General features: G+C 42.9%; 2 protein-coding genes across 3 annotated transcripts in view; one reads left to right on the forward strand and one right to left on the reverse strand.

Moving 5' to 3' along the window:
- LOC143277697 (ABC transporter G family member 20-like) overlaps window positions 1-20,182 on the forward strand; it is a 328,227-nt gene that overhangs the window by 59,632 nt on the left and 248,413 nt on the right. The window lies entirely within an intron of this gene.
- The window catches only part of LOC143277698 (amyloid-beta precursor-like protein), a 68,600-nt gene that overhangs the window by 47,862 nt on the left and 556 nt on the right, over window positions 1-20,182 (reverse strand). For both annotated transcript variants that reach the window (XM_076582621.1, XM_076582620.1), the window contains exons 2-4: window positions 17,651-17,806; window positions 15,657-15,780; window positions 10,383-10,598 (exon numbers count right to left, since the gene is read on the reverse strand). In XM_076582621.1, coding sequence (XP_076438736.1) covers window positions 10,383-10,598; window positions 15,657-15,780; window positions 17,651-17,806 — 496 coding nt within the window. The remainder of the gene's footprint in view (window positions 1-10,382; window positions 10,599-15,656; window positions 15,781-17,650; window positions 17,807-20,182) is intronic.

Here is a 20,182-nt window from a genome sequence, read left to right on the forward strand (position 1 = left end):
TGCTAGCTCTAAGGTCAACAGCAAGAAAATATGAATTTCTCATTGTGATTGTGTTCCTTCCAAGGAAGACAATAATTTAAACCCTTTGGCATTCAACATCAACCCCCACCCCCACCCCCCCCGCCCCCAGCCCCCCAAACTCCACACCCCTCCCCTGTGAACAACCAGTATGTTGTTGTACTGCTGGCATTCAAAATAGCACAGAGAGAGAGAGAGAGAGAGAGGCCTGCACTGTTCAAACCGTTCGATGCGTCTGTTGGTACTGGTTCGTTTTACGCTACCCTTTGACATTTGTTGTTCATATACCGAGATCATTGAGGAAGTACAAAAACATACTTGTTCATTTCACATTCACCTTTTAACATTTCGATAACAAAACAAAAAAAAAACAAAAAACAAAAAAAAATTTCAGGAAGCCACAAAAACGTGCATCACAGATCAGAAACTTCAGTCCCAAAAAAAACTCAAACAAATTCTTTGCAATACTGATCACTACATTCAAATAAATTCATGAACTAAATGTGAAGATGCTGAAAAGTTGAACTGCTGAAGGAGTGTGTGTGTGTGTGTGTGTGTGTGTGTGTGCCCTCTTCTGATGGTAATTTCCCCTCATATGACCATGAGGGGGAGAGCATCACAGTTTGAGAGGTGATGGGGAAGGTGAGGGGGGTTTTATGATTATCATATTTTGATGTGTTTTTTCATTGGTCTGGCACAACGCCAGTTCACGATTCTTTTCAGCTTTAACAAAAAAAAATCAGAAGGCTGGTTGCAGAGGACAGAAGAAAAGGGTTCCTTTTTGCCTCGTTCTGAAACAACAATGTCACCAAAAATGTTGTTGATATCAAAAGACCCCCCCTAAAACAGGCCGTCGATCTGACAGGGACAGCCGTATTTTTTTTTATCAACTTTTAGGGGGAAAAACTGGTGTATATGGCACAGCGACATTTCCTAAAATGTCCTTCCTTTGGCTATTATTGTAGTATTTAACTCGTTGCTTGTGGTGGTATTAAAGGGGATTAAAAATCCAAACCTATCTGTTTGTTTTTTTCTCATCTGACTTGTCTCCTGTATAGTTTTTCACTTTCATCAAATTGTCGGCTCTGGATATTATCACTGAACAAATACAGGGTCTTACTACAGTAACCATATGTTATATATCTCCACCGCTGTTCTGATGGCTGTAGCTGAACATGTCTGACTATCATATTAATAATTACTAACTTTTTTTGTGTTAGTTATGTATTTATTTATTTCTTTGTATTACACTAAGCGATATATTCATCTGATTACACAATACTCAAAATAAAGGCCAAGACCAATTTCCTATAAGCTTTTGGGGTGCTGCCATGAAGATAAGAAATGAGATGGGTCTTAGGATCTCCAACCCCCACCACACACACCATTCCACACACACACACACACACAACACACACTGCATCATCAACAATTGATCAGTGAGCACACTTCAGGCAGCAGGGTGTGATGCGAAAGGGACCAGCCCCCTGGAGAGAAAGAAAGGAGGAGAGAGAGAGAGAGGAAGGGTGACTGAGGGCTGTCATAGTGTGAACAACGGGAAGGGACGAGGACTCCATTTGTTGCTTGCTAGCCAGCCAGACCCAAGGTATCACCCCCACCCCCCACCCACTCCCCACACTTTCACCCACCCCCTTGTATGTATACATGTATGCATGAGGGCTCGGCTGCTTGCTGCTGTTTGGAAATTAGCTCAAATGTTTGTGTTGGCCACTGGGAAATGACAGACAAGCCACCACCATGTGGCAGTCCGTCTTCCCTGGAATGAACACAACGCTATTTTCTGTCTGTCCGGCGACCGTCCACTTCCCTGCTTTCTCTCTGTCCCGCTTTTTTCCCCCTCTCCTGGGGTGACCCTCCTCTTCCCCCCTACACGGTGCGAGTAAACAACGACGTCATGCCTTTTACCACTAACCAGACAATGAAACCATTTTACACGCCGGGTACTGCGTCTTCAGACAACATAAGAACAATTACACATGTTCGTATGCATGAAGTGCTCCTCAACACATAATCATCACTGTCATCACTATTCTGAAATCCAAATGAAGTTCTTTGTCACCATAGTTTCCAGAATGTTCATGGACAAGAGGCACACTCATACTGTTTTCCTATAACAATGCCTTTCGTTTACTTCAAACAAAACAATCGTTTACTTCAAACAAAACAAACAAAAAAAGGAAGGTTCTCTGAACAAACGTACATGGGACTGCTAAGCTTATGTCCTGGTTAAAAAACAAAATTCTATGCATGTATTATACACATTCTGCCATCGAATACCTGTCTCAACCATTCTCCCACGTTTGAAATATCAAACGGAGATTCTTAATCTTATTCAAGTCTTTCGGATGAGATGATAAACCAAGGTTCTTAAGTGCAGCACGCATTGAAAAAGAACCCATGGCAACACTGTTGTCCTCTGACGAGATTATGTAGAAACGAAACACTCTGACAGACCTGAACACAAATACATATATATTATATACATGCAAAACTGAAAGTGCCATGAACAGAGTGATGGACGAGAACTAGTTCATAGCTGCCTCAGGCACCACTTCCGAAGCTTCAGTGTGGTCTGTTGCTGCAACAGTACCAGCTGGTCAGCTTCTGCACAGCGTCTGATTATCAACACTGAAATACCATCTTCAGTGGGGGGACCCCCCCAATTATGCCTCGAAAGAAATACCAACTCCCAACAGCTTGCTTGGGGGCGCAAGGAAAAAGCCACTGTGCTGCCATGCCAGTCAAAATGTGGGTCACATGACCACGGGGGCCCTGGGGACACCAGACTGCACTATCGACTGTCTGCTGCCATCGGCCATATTGGGGGTCACCCCCACCCCCTCACCCCTCCCCACCCTCACTCACTCCTCTCATCCAGTTTAAGGTTCCCAGTCTCAATGGCAGGGTGGCCAAACGGGTAGGGAGGGGGCACAAAGAGAGATAGATCTGTGACCAGAGTTCCCCTTTTCAACAGATCTGGGCCACTGATTATGCAGGTAGGCGAGGTTTCAAAAACGCCTTTCTTGTTCAGTCATGCAAAACAGCCAGACAGGCTTGCTGAATCGCGTAAATTTCACATATAACCCTCTTCAGGTTTTTTTAATATCCACGCCAGACGTTGACACACTATTAAAAAACCCGCAGCATTATTATACAAAGTTGTCTTTCTTCTTTCCCAACGCCGTATCCAAGTAATAAAAAGTAGTGTCACACACACACACACACTCTCTCTCTCTCTTCCAGTCTTAAAACCAAAGCCAAGCAACAAAAACAATGCAGTGTAAAGTGTATTTATATAAAGAAACTTTATACAACAGTAACAGCAGGACTATGCCCTTTTAAAAGCCAGTGTTCGTCCTATTTTTGTTTCTGCTGAAGTTCTTACCGTTTAAAGATAAACACGAAGAACATTCTGCAGCCTATAATTAGTATAAACACATTGCCATAAAAAAAAAAAATGTCATACGCCCTATCTTTTCCATTTTCTAACAATAATTTTCGGGTTTGTCATATCACTATTATTATTATCATCATCATCATTATCATTATTCTCATTTCTAAAAATCTTCCAATGATCATGGCCCCAAAATAGCAAACAGCACCATTTTCCACGGATCAGCAAATATTGAATAAACCGTTTGATGAGGACAAAGGCGATGCTGATCCTCAGTCTTGAAAATGGACCGAGCATCGATCGCCATCACTGAGACCAGAGAGAGAGAGAGAGACAGAGAGAGAGACAGAGAGAGAGAGAGAAAGAGAGAGACAGACAGAGAGAGAGGGCACTGTGGCCTAGGCTGATGCAACTTGATGGAACAGCCAGATCAGTGATTAAATTCATGTTCACCGAGATGGAGAGAGAGCCCGACTATTGCTGCTGAACAGAGAGAGTGAGAGACACAGAGACAAGAGTGTGTGTGTGTGTGTGTGTGTGTGTGTGAGAGAGAGAGAGAGAGAGAGAGAGAGAGAAGCACACACACAAACACACACACACACACACACACACACACACACACAGAGAGAAAGCAGCCAAATTGGGAAGTTTGCCCAGTCTGCAAAAGAGAGAGGGAGGAAAAAGAAGACGACGACGACGATAGAAAGAAAGAAAGAAAGAAATGCAATCCTTCCAAGACCTGATAGGGTTAAATGTGGGGGAAAATCCCCATGCCCTAATGTTGGAACAGGTCAGAGCTGACAGAAAGAAAGTTCCAGAGCTGGCAAGGCTTGTGCACAAGGGAAAAGGAGGTAGGAGGAGGAGGAGGAGGAGGAGGAGAGAGACAGGGAAGGGAGTGAGGGAGGGAAGGTGGTGGGCCGGGGGGGAGAGGGTGGAGGGAGATAAAATAAACGGGAAAGTCACATGGGCCAGTGAGTGATGGGAGGGCGACAAAGGCGGGCGACACTCATCCCCATTGATCAGTGCGGGGCAGTGCCAAGTCTACTACGTTCTTTTGCCAACTCCCCCACCCCCCCTACCTCCCCTACCTCCCCTCCCTATCCCCTTCCAGACAATGATACCGCCACCCCCACACCACCCCCAACAACTCGCCTCTCCACCACACCTTTCTCTTCCTCTTCTTCTCTCTCTCTCCATCCGCCCCCCAATCTCCCTTCCATCTTCATCTAAAAATTCCCTGTGTGAAGGCGTGAGTTTAAGTGTGAGAGAGAGAGAGAGGGTGTGTGTGTGTGAGACAGAGACAGACAGAGAGAGAGACAGAGACAGACAGAGAGAGAGAGAGAGAGTGTGTGTGTGTGTGTGTGTGTGTGAGATTCGGAAGAGATCGTTGCAATACAACGTCAGCGAAAAAAAAGGCCAACTATTGTTTAATTTTTCTTGTTGGAAGAGGCTTTCTGTGTAATTTATTTCATGCAGCCAAGACAATTTGGTTAAACTTACGTAATGTTGCAAAGAAAAGCAACGAAGTCTGATCTATCCTGAGGTTTAATACCAAAAAATTACTATCATCATTTATGTTGTGTTTCATATAGTTTGTATTCTGTTTCTGATAGTTATGTTATTTTAATTGTTTACGTTTCATTGTGGCGTAAAATAAGATTGCTGTTATATAATATCCTCCATGCCCCAAAAGGGGTGAAATATTCTTGATTTTTGCGAGAGAGAGAGAGAGAGAGTGTGAGAGAGTGTGTGTGTGTGAGAGAGAGAGAGAGAGAGAGAGAGTGTGTGTGTGTGTGTGTGTGTGTGTGTGTGTGTGTGTGTGTGTGTGTGTCTGTCTTTCTGTATTCACGTGTGTGTGATGAATGTGCGTGCGTCAACAGTGTATCTGTGTATACGCCTGTGTCTTCGCGTGTGTGTGCGCGCGCGCGGTAGTGTGTGTGATGAAGATATTTGTATGCTGACTGGACCGGCCATTAGCCTCACTTTTTTTTTTATTCTCCACCCAGCTCCCCCTCCCCCCTCCCACCACCACCATCTCCTACACCACCACCATCTCCTCCCCCCCCCCCCTCCTCCCTTCCCCCCAGATCAGCGTGACACACACCATAGATCCACCCATTCTTTCATCACGTGCCTGTCTGCGTTCGCTTAGTGGCTGCAGACTGGATGGCTGGGTCAGTGAATAATGACCTGGGTGGTGGACCTCGAGACAGACATGTCGGACGACGAACGACCGAACGAAATTTTATTTTCCAGTGTACTGAGATAGGCACAAAACATTACTTTTTTTTTCTTTTTTTTTTAACCACCCAGCTGGTTGGATAAAGTGGTAAAATATCACTTCAGCATTTTGAATTCAGCGCAGGAATTTAGGATGCTGAAGTGCGATTCATTCTGTCCCACTTTAGAATCCTTAATTCAGATATATATAAATCTGAAGAAAGTGGAGGGGGAAAGTGAGAAAGTTAACCAGTTAACCATTCAGAAAAAAAGCGAACCTCAAAACAAAAAAAAGTACCATGATAAGCAATCTCACAGTCAGAAAATGAAACGACACACACTGGCAACAAACAACAGACACAGTCAGCAAGACTGGGCACGCACGATGTCACGGAAAGATTCAGAGACCGTGAGTCAGACAACTTACAATACAGTGGGGTCAGCAAAAACTGAAAGTTCTCAAAAGCACTGCAGGGGGAAAGATTGAGTGAGTCAGAGTTCTAGATCCAACTGGATGATGGATCAATACACACTCACACGCACACAGACACACACACACACACACACACCAACCAGACACACACAAGCCCAGGCACAGGAAAAAAAAAAAAGAAACAACCAACCCAACGACAAGATCAATACAGTTAGACTCAACACAATGACACAGAAACAAGAGAGAGAAAAACCGGTCAATCAAACACAAAACGCTGGATGGGCAAGGGCCCAGCTGAAGAGGACAGCCCAATCAATTAACCAAGTCGCGCTGGAGGAGTGCTGTTTCTGGCACTGCGCTCCTCAAGGAGTCCCCAGGAGCAACTAACTTAACACAGACGGCAAGGGCAGACACAGAGGTCAGGCATCTGACAGGGACAGACATCCCAGTCAGATTTGGGCAGACATACACAGCCATCAATGATGTGAATCAGGCGTTCATGCAGACCAAGATCGAGACAGACACTGAGACTGACTCTGAGTAATCAAAATTATACTATTAACTCACTCAGTACGGCCAGTCCTCTCGTCTCCTCTACACAGACCCCTCGGATGTCCAGTGGGTGTCTGAATGACCTAACCTTTAGCTTCCGTCGTCAGAATTGTGGTATTCTTTGTCAACATTCACCTCTTCAATATAAGAGCGTTCCGCTTGCAATATTTTGATGATGTTAATTGGGATGAAACGCTGTTAACGGCGTCTCTTTCGCCGTTCGTATGGAGAGAGTTAAGACATAGTTAAACAGAACCTTCTGACAAACATGAAGTTTATCAGGCTGAAAGAATGAAACAGACGCTAGACAGACTATGTGATCAAAACACAAAGCAGTTTTACATACTGACAGAATCCAAAAGATGCTTGATCAAAACACAAAGCAGTTTAACAAAGTGAAAGAATGAAACATTAGAGCTTTTACATCAAAACACAAGGCAGCAGCTTTATAAATTAACTGCGTGGGAGAGACACAGGGCAGAGTGCTTTTTATATAAAAAAAATCTTTTATCAAAGCACAAAACAGTTTGAAAGAATGGGACAGACTATTAGAGGAAATTAAAAGTGCTTTTTAATCAAAACACAAGACAGCTTAATAATACTAGACAGAAACAATGGAACAGACAACTAGACATTGTGCTTTCGAATCAAAACTCAAGGCAGTCTAACAAACTGAAAGAATGGAAACAGACAACTAGACATTGTGCTTCTGAATCAAAACCCAAGGCAGTCTAACAGACTGAAACAGAGGAACAGAAAACTGGACATTGTGCTTCTGAATCAAAACCCAAGGCAGTCTAACAGACTGAAACAGAGGAACAGACAACTAGACATTGTGCTTCTGAATCAAAACCCAAGGCAGTCTAACAGACTGAAACAGAGGAACAGACAACTAGACACTGTGCTTCTGAATCAAAACCCAAGGCAGTCTAACAGACTGAAACAGAGGAACAGACAACTGGACATTGTGCTTCTCGCCTTCTGGTTCAAAACCCATAGGTGAAGTTTGTATTATACTCCATATTTGGTGATACATATACTCACCATGTCAAACTGATGCAAACTAGGCCTATCGGTTTGCTCTGCTTGGCCAAATTTCGCGCGGCTAACAATGAAAAGACGACCTGTCTTGCCTGGTCCGCTCTTAGCCAACCAAACGCCTCTAAAAGCTACAAGCGCCGAATCATTCTGTGGCCATCATGGCAGTTTTTACAGAGTGAAAGAAATGATCAGACGCTGGACATTGTGCTTCTGATTCAAAACCCAAGGCAGTCTAACAGACTGACAGCTAAAAAGAAACGCCAGTGTAGTTCACCAGAAGACAACCAGTGCAGCACTTTACTGTCTGCTGACCTGTCCCACCCCACTATAATCATGTTCATGAATGAATATGAACGCACAGGGAGAAGAATGCTGACTGAAACGATCAGGTAAAGGAGGTGAAACTGTCACACACACACACATATACACACACACAAACACAAGTAAATCCTGTCCATGCTATTTATAACACAATCAACCACATAAGATTCATTTTAAGACTTCCTAAACATCCTGTGAAGTATACAGCTGTTGAAAACCTCTTGAAAAATTGAATGAACAAAAAAACAAACAAAAAAAAACAAAAAAAAACCACCACACACACACACACACATACACAAAAAGAAACAAAAAGAATTTCATTTTCAAGCCAACAAGCTACAGAAACCCAAGTGCTTCTTCAAACTCGGGCAAGTATTATGCCTTGTGGTGAAAAACATTCATCTCATTTCAAAAGCGCAAAGACAAAACCTCAGGGGTGTGTGTGCGTGTGTGTGTGTGTGGGGGGGGGGGGGGGGGGGAACCATCAAGAAACACATAAAGTCTTCCATCCTGGGCCATGTAAAAAAAGAAAACTGCGTTAAGCTGTCACATAAACGCCAGCATCCAGAGGGGAGACAGGCTCCACAGAACAAACAGTAGTAGCCACACAAAGCCCCCACACACCATGGGGTCTCCTTGCCTTCTGAATCTGAACGGTGATGAGGGATGTGAGAACGACCGGGACTTTGTTATCTGGCCTGCAAATCACTATGCTTCTCTCCCTCTCAGTCTTTCTTTCTTTCTTCCTCCTCTCTCTCTCTGTCTCTCGCCTCTCTCTCTTCATTTTTTTTTTTTTTTAAACATTTGATTTTTATGACATTTTTAACAAAGAAATCCAATGCTCTCCACAAAACTGTTTCTCTTGTTTTCAAACAGCCCAAGCCGACCGACCAATTGCCCCCACTGGCATCACCAACAACTGACTTTATTACTTTGAAATCAACATCAATGATTCACTCATTCAGCCATCATTTACCCATGGAAACATAAATCAAATTCAATCAGTCACCCAGCTGAATTCAAAATCAGTCCTGGAAACAAACAAATGCAATCCTCCAACAGAGTACAGGGTATGTAATAATCTCAAGGATGTAATGTATGTACTAAAGGCAAAGACATTTTTTATTGTTCATTCAAGAAAGAAATAAGAAAAAAAAAGAACTGTCATACAGTAAAAATCAAAAAACAAAAGAAACTAGCAAGGAGACAAATATCTTGACTACAAGTGCGAGTCATCATCATCAGAATCATCATGACAACATGTTAAATGCACAGGAAGACGTGGCCCAATCCTCTCCTTCTGCCCTTTAATCAAACCCTCACTAGCCAAAGTCAGGTACCCCATTCACACAGTGACACACACAACTGGGTGGAGCGAGGACAACAGGTGTCAGGTGCCTTTCCCAAGGACACAACACATTCCCAAAACAGGACCTCGAACTCTGTTCATGGTGAACCCTGGATCAGAATCTCGATGCAAGGCAAGAAGTTTATTTCACATGGCCCAAATGCTTTACAAACCAATTCTTGCCATGGCGCCTCCGATCATGTGGAGTGTCGGCATTGTAACACGTCCGCCTAGGAAGCCAGAGAATCTGAGCACACTGGTTCGAATCCCTCAGTCACCAGTATTTTCTCCCCCTCCAACAGACCTTGAGTGGTGGTCTGAACGCTAGTCATTCAGAAGAGATGATAAAGGCAGGGTCCTGTGTGCAGCATGCACCTACTTAGCGCACGTAAAAGAACCAACAGCAATAAAAAGGGTTGTCCCTGGCAAAATCTTACAGAAACATCCCACTTCGATAGGAAAACAAATAAAATTGCAGGCAGGGGGGGAAAGAAGAAAAAAAAAAGGTGGCGCTCTCACTGTAGTGATGCACTCTCCCTAGTGGGGAGAGCAGTCCGAATTTCACACAGAGAAGTCTGTTGTGACAAAAGAGTAATAATGCAATACAAACTGCAATGCAATCATCGACATGACAGGCCTTCACAAACAATCATCCACACACCACCACTGACTAGAGTAATCTGTTGTTGTGACAAAAGAGCAATTCATACAATACAATATGATAGTCAGTCGTGTCCGACTATGACCATCAGAACAGCAGAGGAGGCAACTGCTGTTCCGACTATTGGGCTAGAGCTGGATTATAGTGGAGAGTGTCCCCACATCCCCACTCTCTCGGCCAAGAGGGTTTTAGGACAGTCAGCGCTGGGATGGTTCCCAAAGGCCAACTAGCCCACAAGGCTGCAGCACTAAGAGCCAGTGCAATTTTGCCTCCTAGTTTGAGAGTCATAGTCCTTCACAAAAGACAACCATCCGAAATGACAAGACCTTCACACAAACAACCATCTACACCCACACCCACACCACCCACTCACCTTGGTTGGGGCAGCAGACGTACTCCACCCCGCTGAAGGTGCCGAGGCCGCAGTTGAGCAGCATCCCGAAGCTCTCGCAGTGCATGCCATCGGCAGCGCAGGCGTCACGGGCCTCCACCTCCCAGTGGCTGAAGCCCTTGCACACCTTCTGGTCGTGCTTGTGGTCAAACTTGCAGTGCTGGGGCACCAGCAAAGCATCGCTCTGGAAGTTGTCCACTGCCAACAACAACATACAGGGAGGTTTTGTGTGGGACTAGACGGGCACAACAGCCGAGCTGACTTTTCAATCTGAGGGTCTCGTGTTCGAATCTCGGTAGTGGCACCTTGTGGGCAAAGGGTGAAGATTTTTTCCAATCTTCCAGGTCACCATTATGCAGACCTGCTAGTGCCTAACACCCCTTCGTGTGTATTCGCACACAGATGATCAAATACACATGTTAAAGATCCTGTAATCCATGTCAGCGTTCGGTGGGTTATGGAAACAAGAACATATCCAGCATGCACACCCCCGAAAAACGGAGTATGGCTGCCTACATGGCGGGGTAAATAATAATAATAAAAAGGTCATGCATGTAAAATGTTACATGTCTGTCTGAAATCTGGTTAAATGACACATGGGGTATTGTTTTGTTTTTTTTCTCCCTCGCATTGAAGGTTATATTTTCTCTTCAACAGCGAAACTTGCAGTGCTGGGGCACCAGTAGGGTGTCACTCTGGAAGTTGTCCACTGCTGACAGCAACTATAAGAATAACATTAAGAAGAATAGGCTGTTTTTTTTGTGGGGGGTTGGGGTGGGTGGGTGTTTTTTTTTTTCTCCCTTGCACTGAAGGTTGCATTTTCTCTTAAACAACAAAACTTGTAGTGCTGGGGCACCAGAAAGGCATCACTCTGGAAGTTGTCCACTGCCAACAGCAAGAACAATACTAATAATGTACATTGATCAATATATATAGTGCCCTTTCTCTGTAAGAGCCCATGGCACTTTACATAAAAGAAAATATTACAAATCATTCATGACCACTCTTTCTCAAACCCCCTCCCTACACCCCCACTCTCCCCCTCCCACTTTTCATGCATCCAAAGTGTGCTGATACAGATGGTGTTTAAGAAGAAGGAACCTGAGAGTGCATATAATATCATAGATCTATCTATAGGTTTAAAAAAGATGAATTTTTAGTGATGAGCGAAAAGCAGAGATAGAACCAGATGCACAGATATGGTGAGGAAGGTTGTTCCAAATATAATACTAATACTAATACAGTAATAGTATTTATATTTTGCTGAATCTTGTGCAGAGACCATAATAATTCACACCGGTCATCCACACGCATGCATAACTCTAAAACTGGAGAAACTGAAGACAAGGAAGAGGCAGGGGAGGGAGGCTATCTTGGGAAGAGGTGGATTTGAGGCTAGACCAAAGCTGAGTGCGGAGACCTGACGAAAGCGAAAGAGAAAGTTCATTCCATATACAAGGTCCGGAGACAGAGAAAGAATGGCGGCCAACAGTGGAGTGTTTGAATCTGGGTATGCGTAAACAAGAGTGGAGCTGAAGCAGCAACAACAACACACAGCCCTGGAGTTTTTTTTGTGGGTTGGGTTGGGTTGGGTTGGGGTGGTGATGTGTGGGGTTTACCTGTTAGGGTGTGTGCGTGTCTGTTCGTCTGTGCTTTTGTTGAACGTCCATCCACAGTTTGTGGTTTTTGATGAAATTCCATCCTCTCTTATCCAACCCACTCTTGGGTGTGTCAGTGTGTGTGTGTGTTTTTTAGAGTGTGTTGTGTGTGTGTGTGTGTGTGTGTGTGTGTGTTTTAGTGTGTGTGTGTGTGTGTGTTCAATTTTACATCTGTTCACTTAGAGTGATATTAGACAAAAAAAATGTATAAGTAAGTAAAGATAAATGAGGGGTGGGAGGGGGGTGGAGGGAGGAGGTTGGAAGGTGGGTCAAGGTGGACGGGACAAGTTCAAGGAGGTGTGTGTGCGTTGGGAGGGAAAGGGCTGGACCATGTAATGTACTATCAGCAGAGTGCAATGCTCAAACCTGAGCTGTACCCGGGTATCAATAATAGTAGTACTGGGGTATAATTCTAACATTCTTAATTTCTATTGAAATATAAACCTGTTGCATCACAAAATCCAATACAAACAAAAACAGAAGGACTGATCTGTTTGTGTGCACATGTATGCATGCATGACTGCATGTATGTATCCTTGTGTTTCTACACTTGTGTCCATGCATGAGTATACTATGTATTGTAATTTACTTCTTTTTTTTTCTTCTTCCCTGACAGTCCACAAATCCATCAAAATGTATGAACATCCAATATAAATTCAATGAATGCTGCAAACACAAGACAACAACTGAAGACAAAACAAAATGGCTTGTATAAAAAGTTCTAGTGTGCCTGTTTTTAGTATATTTCTCTCACACATTTTGACATTATCAAAGTTCTAGTGTGCCTGTTTTTAGTATATTTCTCTCACACATTTTGACATTATCAACAAAATGTATGACATCTAACAGTAGCAGTAAAGCAACACCCCTAGTTAAAATGCGCCCCCCCCCTCCCCCCCACCCAAATTCCACTCATTCTGTCAAGCCAGAGACAGATCTATCACTCCACCCCCCTTCCTGCCCCCTCCCCCTTCCCCTCCACCCCAACAATTAGAACAAACTGGGCACTCTGCAACACTGACCGTACAGTAAAAATAGAAAACAGTCCATCCATCCTCCCTCCCTCCCTCTCACTCTCAGCCCTCCTACCCCCCACTCCTGCACCCTCACAACTGTACCTCCAAGCCCCAAACACTCAGGTGTCAACAAACTGACACTCCTTTCAATCCGCCTACCCTTTCCTTCCTAAAGTAGGTTCAGCCTACCCAGTCAGTGCCTTGAAAAAAAAAAAAAAAAATCCCTGAACTAAACTACAGTGAGGCAGAGTTGACCAAGCACACATCCACCCCTATCATCTGACAAGGAGGGGGGGGGGGGGGGAGAAAGAAAGGTACAAAGCTCTCTTGTTCAGCTGATGCCAACATGGTCTATGGTACAAAACTCTGTTGTTGTCAAAGTTCTACCCTGAGTATGTTTGTAGTACAGACTCTTATAAAACTGTGCCCCCTTTTTTGCCCACACACTTTCTGTTTCTGCCTGACTGAGTAAATAAATGATAACCTAGGTGCATGCAAGCAACCTGGTTTTACAACTGAGCACCCAAAGGGTTTTAAAGAGGAAAATTATTCACAACTCTCTTTCACCATTGTTACACTTTACCTGTGAGCGTGAAACTCACTGAACCTAAAAGTGTGTCTGTCAATATGGGTGTGTGGCAGTAGTTGGTATGTCAATGAAAATAAATGTCATGACACTGTGCAAACTTGTGCACCAGCACCTGTGTACAGTGTGTTCCACAGGGCAAACATTGAAACACCTATGGATAAATGACGGAAGGAAGGAATGGGTAAGGGGGGTGAGGGGAAGGGGAAGGAGAAAGGAGGCAGAATGATTTAAGTTTAGAACTGTATTCATGACACAATGATTTTGAATGCATTGTAAAGGAAATTTTCTATCTAAAATTACGTTTAAATAACATACTTACCGTGACCCAACTAGTGCAGACTCCGGCAGGGGTCTGACATTCCTGTCCTGTGCAAACTACTATCCGCCTATGCGGAGCAGACGAAACTACGGCCGATAACCTCCCGGAAGTAGTGTAATCAATATTCATAGTGAACAAGAATTTGAGTCAACTTCAGTGTAACTTCAACAAATAACCCCCCCAAAAAAACAACAACAACAACTCTGAATTAGAAACATGACACTGACTAAACAGTCAAGATTGTCAGACAGACACAGTCAGACTGCCAGACAGACAGACCAACATCAAGACCAGTCTTCCCAAGCAGATCTAAAGGACTTGCATGCCCCATTACCCACACCTGACATCCTTACAATTAAGGTCACAGAAGGCAGTCACAACTCCCTACACAGGTCTTTATCAGTCCTTGTCACACAAGGGCACGCACACACACACACACACACCAGAGCTTGCAGCATAACAGGTCACATTATGCACAGATGTATGGGGAAGTGAGGGCATGGGAGAAGAATGAGGGGTTGGGCGATGGGGGGGGGGAGGGGGGGTTAGTAGGGTTAGGGGGTTAGGGGAACAGAAGGGAAGGGAAGGGGGAGGCAAGGCAGTCAGACAGGTAAATCAAGAGCTCAGAATGGAATGTCCGCCAGGCAGGCCAGGTATTCAAGTCCTCTCCAAAGAGAGTGAACATGGCACATGTGACAGACTTTGAAGTGTGTTATTTTCCTTCTTTTATAATTTATTCTTTTCTTTTTTCTTCATTTTTAATGATCTAAAATGATCTACCTCAGCATAAAATATTATTCTCCTTTCAACAGGAAAAGAAGTCTGGTGTTTTGACCATGGGATTCAAATCAAAATGTGTGGATAAAATGGTTCAGTTGAACAGTGTGTGTGTGAGTGTGTGTGTGTGTGTGTGTGTGTGTGTGTGTGTGTGTGTGTGAGTGTGTGTGTGACTCTGTGTGTGTGTGTGTGTGTGTGTATGTATGTGTGTGTGTGTGTGAGTGTGCATGTGTGCGTGTGTGACTGTGTGTGTGTGTGTGTGTGTGTGTGACTCTGTGTGTGTGTGTGTGTGTGTGTGTGAGACCGTGTGTGCGTGCATGCATCAATCTTTGTGGGTGTGTCCCACTGTAACTGTGTGTAAAATTATAAGACTCAGAGAGTAGAGAGAGGGCTGTGTATTCATACTTACCATAGTATAATAGTACACACAAAGTGACACCCCCAGGTGGAAGTTTTACACATTCCTCTTGTTTCAAATGCTTAAATTTTTAAGTTAAGTTAAGGGCAAGATGCTGCAAGGGCACCAAACCTTTAATTAAATTTAAAATAAAAGTTGAAATTAAACTCTGTGCTCAGGTCTGTGCTGACCTAGTTCAATTTGCATAAAAAGCAGCATCATGTGTGTGTTCATACATGCACATGCACACACACAAAAAGTTTCACACACACACATGCACACACACATACATGTGTGTGTGTGCATGCACACACATTCAAAACACATGTTTTACACACACACACACACACAAATTAACACTACACACACACATTGACTCAACTACACAACAAACACACAAAACATCACACAACACACACACACACACACACACACCACACAAACACTTCAAACATCAGACAGCAGAGCAGGCACACAAACAAAAAATGTCAAATACTGACCTATACACCTGAAAGGTCGCAGGCGATGCGTGTGCATGCTGTTGCCCTTCAAGGAGGGCCAGCCAGGGATGGTGACCAGGTTGGAGGCCTCCACAACATTGGTGATGTTGTGGCTGGGGTACATCTGCACAGTCAGAAAAAAAAAAAAATGCTAGCAATACACTAGCCTACATAATTTGGGACAGCAGTCGCCTTCTCCATTCTTCTGATGACCAGAGTCAGACATGACTGACTATCATACTGCCTCTTCTGCTCTTCTGATGGCCAGAGTCAGACATGACTATCATACTGTCTTCTGCTCTTCTGAAGGCCAGAGTCAGACATGACTATCATACTGCCTCCTCCGCTCTTCTGATGGCCAGAGTCAGACATGACCATCATACTGCCTCTTCCGCTCTCCTGATGACCAGAGTCAGACATGACTATCATACTGCCTCTTCTGCTCTTCTGATGGCCAGAGTCAGACATGACTATCATACTGCCTCCTCCGCTCTTCTGATGGCCAGAGTCAGACATAACTGACCATCATACTGCCTCCTCCGCTCTTCTGATGGCCATAGTCAGACATGACTATCATACTGCCACCTCCACTCTTCTGATGGCCAGAGTCAGATATAACTGACCATCATACTGCCTCCTCCGCTCTTCTGATGGCCATAGTCAGACATGACTATCATACTGCCTCCTCTGCTCTTCTGATGGCCAGAGTCAGAATGACTATCATACTGCCTCCTCCGCTCTTCTGATGGCCAGAGTCAGACATGACTGACCATCATACTGCCTCCTCCGCTCTTCTGATGGCCAGAGTCAGACATGACTATCATACTGCCTCCTCCGCTCTCTCCTCCGCTCTTCTGATGGCCAGAGTCAGACATGACTGACCATCATACTGCCTCCTCTGCTCTTCTGATGGCCATAGTCAGACATGACTATCATACTGCCTCCTCCGCTCTTCTGATGACCAGAGTCAGACATGACTATCATACTGCCTCCTCCGCTCTTCTGATGGCCAGAGTCAGACATGACTATCATACTGCCTCCTCCGCTCTTCTGATGGCCAGAGTCAGACATGACTATCATACTGCCTCCTCCGCTCTTCTGATGGCCAGAGTCAGACATGACTATCATACTGCCTCCTCCGCTCTTCTGATGGCCAGAGTCAGACATGACTATCATACTGCCTCCTCTGCTCTTCTGATGGCCATAGTCAGACATGACTATCATACTGCCTCTTTCAGACATGACTATCATACTGCCTCTTCTGCTCTTCTGATGGCCATAGTCAGACATGACTATCATACTGCCTCTTCTGCTCTTCTGATGGCCAGAGTCAGACATGACTATCATACATCTGCTGGGATACATCTGCACAACGGCCAAGACACTGACTCTCCGATGTCATCAACACTAGCCAGTAGCCTCCATAATTTGGGACAGCAGTCACCTACTCCACTCTCCTGATGACTATAGTGAAACATGAATATCAATTATCATACATCTACTGGGGGTACATCTGCACAACGGCCAAGACACTCACCACTGTCATCAACACTAGCCAGTAGCCTACATAATTTGGGACAGCAGTCACCTCAGGACTCTGCTCTTCTGGTGGTCATAGTCAGACATTTTTAATTCCTAACAAACACCACACGACATTACTCTTTCATATTCTCTCAATTCGTTAAATGAAGCTTTTTTTTTTTTTTTTTTATTAAGTCCAACGTTTTAATCACAATAAGTCAATGGGAGACACTTGAATCTTCTTCTTCTTCTTCGTTTGTGGGCTGCAACTCCAACATTCCCTCAAAAACATGTACACGAGAGGGCTTTTACATGTATGACAGTACTCCATTTTCGGAGGCGGAGACACTCGATAAAAGTTCACTTTGTGTAATGGCATTTTCCATTGTTTTTTTTTCCCCCAGATAATCATCGATGCTTAAAACCAATAGAAAACTACTGAAAAGGACAAAGCATGAAAGGAAAGCACTCACTTTCTGGCAATATTCCAGGATGGGTTTTTTGTCCAGCCAGCACCCCCTGGTGTCGGGGTCACTCACCCACTCGTTCACCTCCCTGTGCATGGCCGGCTTGCCACAGATAAAGGCCACCATGGGTTCATTGCTGTTCTGTGTGGCCAGAACAAGCCCCTGCACACCCAACAGGAAAACACACATGGCTTCGTTATTTGCTGGCTGATAATTATAAATGGATTTGTCAGTATCACAGCGAGTATCACACACCCCATAGAGCATCATCATTTATTTGTTGGTAATTTATCAACATCATAAACCCTACACATGGCAAAATCATTTATTTATTCAGTTTATCAACATCAATTTATCATTAACCATGACCATACTTTTATTACAAGTTTGATTTTCTCAATATCACAAACTCCACAGGGCATCATAATCTAGTTGGTGCTAATTTATCAAAATCATAAACCTCACAATCATCATAATTATTTCATTTGTTGGTAATTTATCAATTGATACAAATTTGTATTTCAAAACCAACATTAAGTTGTAACCACATGCTTAAAACTTATAAATTATATAAGTTGTTTTGTTTTTTTTAAGTTATAATTCAGTCTTTGTTTTAGTATTAATTGCTGTTTCAAAATAACACATTCTCCTTGATTTCTGCCATCCTTTCCTCACAACCCCATACTGGGCATAGCATAAACATTTAAATTTTAACATACCAAGATGATGTAACACATACAGTACACAAAGTTAGTCACACACACACACACACACACACACACACACACACACACACACACACACAGGTGTCAGTACCTGAATTTAAAAGCAAAATTATTACACAAAATATCAAACAATGTCATTATTGTAACAGAAAATTCTTACTACCAGTACCATCAATAGTAAATCAAAAAGAGAAAATGATCTGATGAGTCTAACATTTTTTATGACAATCTGTGCCCATTATTGTCACACTGTTTTATATCAAATAATGATTCATATTCTGAACCTCATTTAGTCATTTGCATGCAACATTACTTAGTTTACTACTGCCACTATTTCAAATAATAATAATAATATTATTATTATAATATTAAACAATAACAAATCAGACTACCTTCTCTCCTATATGATTCTGCCAAATTCAGGTTTCTATTTTCATTTATTATTTTAATATATGCATATTTCTTTCTTTTCTATCTTTTAGTTTTGCTGCTGCATTCTGCTGAACATTTTGAAATGTTACAAGACAGAACGTCATGATCTAGTATAGTAGTTAGTGCTTTGTTTAACTGTTTAAGATTGCTCGAAGTTCCCAGTCTGACTCTTAGAATTAGTCAATAACTTGAAGAAAAAAGTTTGGTGTGTGTATTTGGGGTTTGGAAGGATGGGAAGTTGTTAGGCTGCAGATATTGTACACACACTCATATCCACACAAAAAGTTCTAGCAATAAAATACAGTACTGGCTTAAGGATACAGCATAAAAAAAAACGAGAAGTTCATTTAACAAAATTACATGTCCTGTGAAGCAGTTTAAAATGTATAATAGTCATGTCTTACTCTTACTAAGTAAAACCTTCACATAAATTTACCCTTCTCAGAATCGATAGTACAACTGCAAGTATACAATTAATCATAATAAATTATTACATCTGGCTATTTTCCATGTCTGTGCGACTCAGTCAGGCAGTCTTTATAACTCTGTCTGAGATCATGTTTGTGTGTGCGCGAGGTTTGGGGAATACCATAATGAGCCTTAGACTAGTTAGTGGTGGTTCACATTATCATAATACTATTAATACTGTAGATATTAGATAATATCTCATTTGTCTCTGTTGACAGTCCAAGACTCAGGAATGAGTCTCTTTTTTCTGTATCGGCATATATTATACACAAAAAGTGTTTGAATTAATTACATTTATTATCATAACATTCCAGATAATTATAGACACGAGTGGGAACAGACTTTAAATTATGGCTGAAATCTTCAAAGTTAGATTTATTATAGAATTTCATAGATGCAGCAGACGTTGTTCTGTCCTGAGAGTTTCTAAATTTATTAAAAATTATCAATCAATGAAGCAATGTCCGGCAGCTGTACTGTCCGCATGTATGGCACTGCAACTGGCAGTGACTCAGTCTCAATCAATGCCAGGAAACCTCTCTCTCTCTCTCTCTGTGAAGCAGTACTTCCCAGTCTTAATGGAAATAGTTTCTCTTGAATGAAACTCATTCAATTTAGACTTTCATTGTACAGAGCTCTGCTATGGCCTTGTGGCTCAGTGAGTCATCTTATAAAATATGAACATGGTTAATAATACTATGTATTTTATTTTATGCAACTATGGTTTGTTTAATCATTCCTGGCCTAAATCCTCCTAAGGTAACAGAATATAGTTTATTGAATAGTAAAACACTGATTAATACTGTAACATAACCAACTTATTGACCACATACATGCATGTATGTGTAGGTACTCCTAGATGAAGCTTATGACTGAATCAGTGTGTACTATGTGTACCTAATTGTTTTTGGGT

Source organism: Babylonia areolata, chromosome 34 (assembly GCF_041734735.1).
Source record: "Babylonia areolata isolate BAREFJ2019XMU chromosome 34, ASM4173473v1, whole genome shotgun sequence".
In the NCBI taxonomy this organism is placed as follows: Eukaryota; Metazoa; Mollusca; class Gastropoda; order Neogastropoda; family Buccinidae; genus Babylonia; species Babylonia areolata.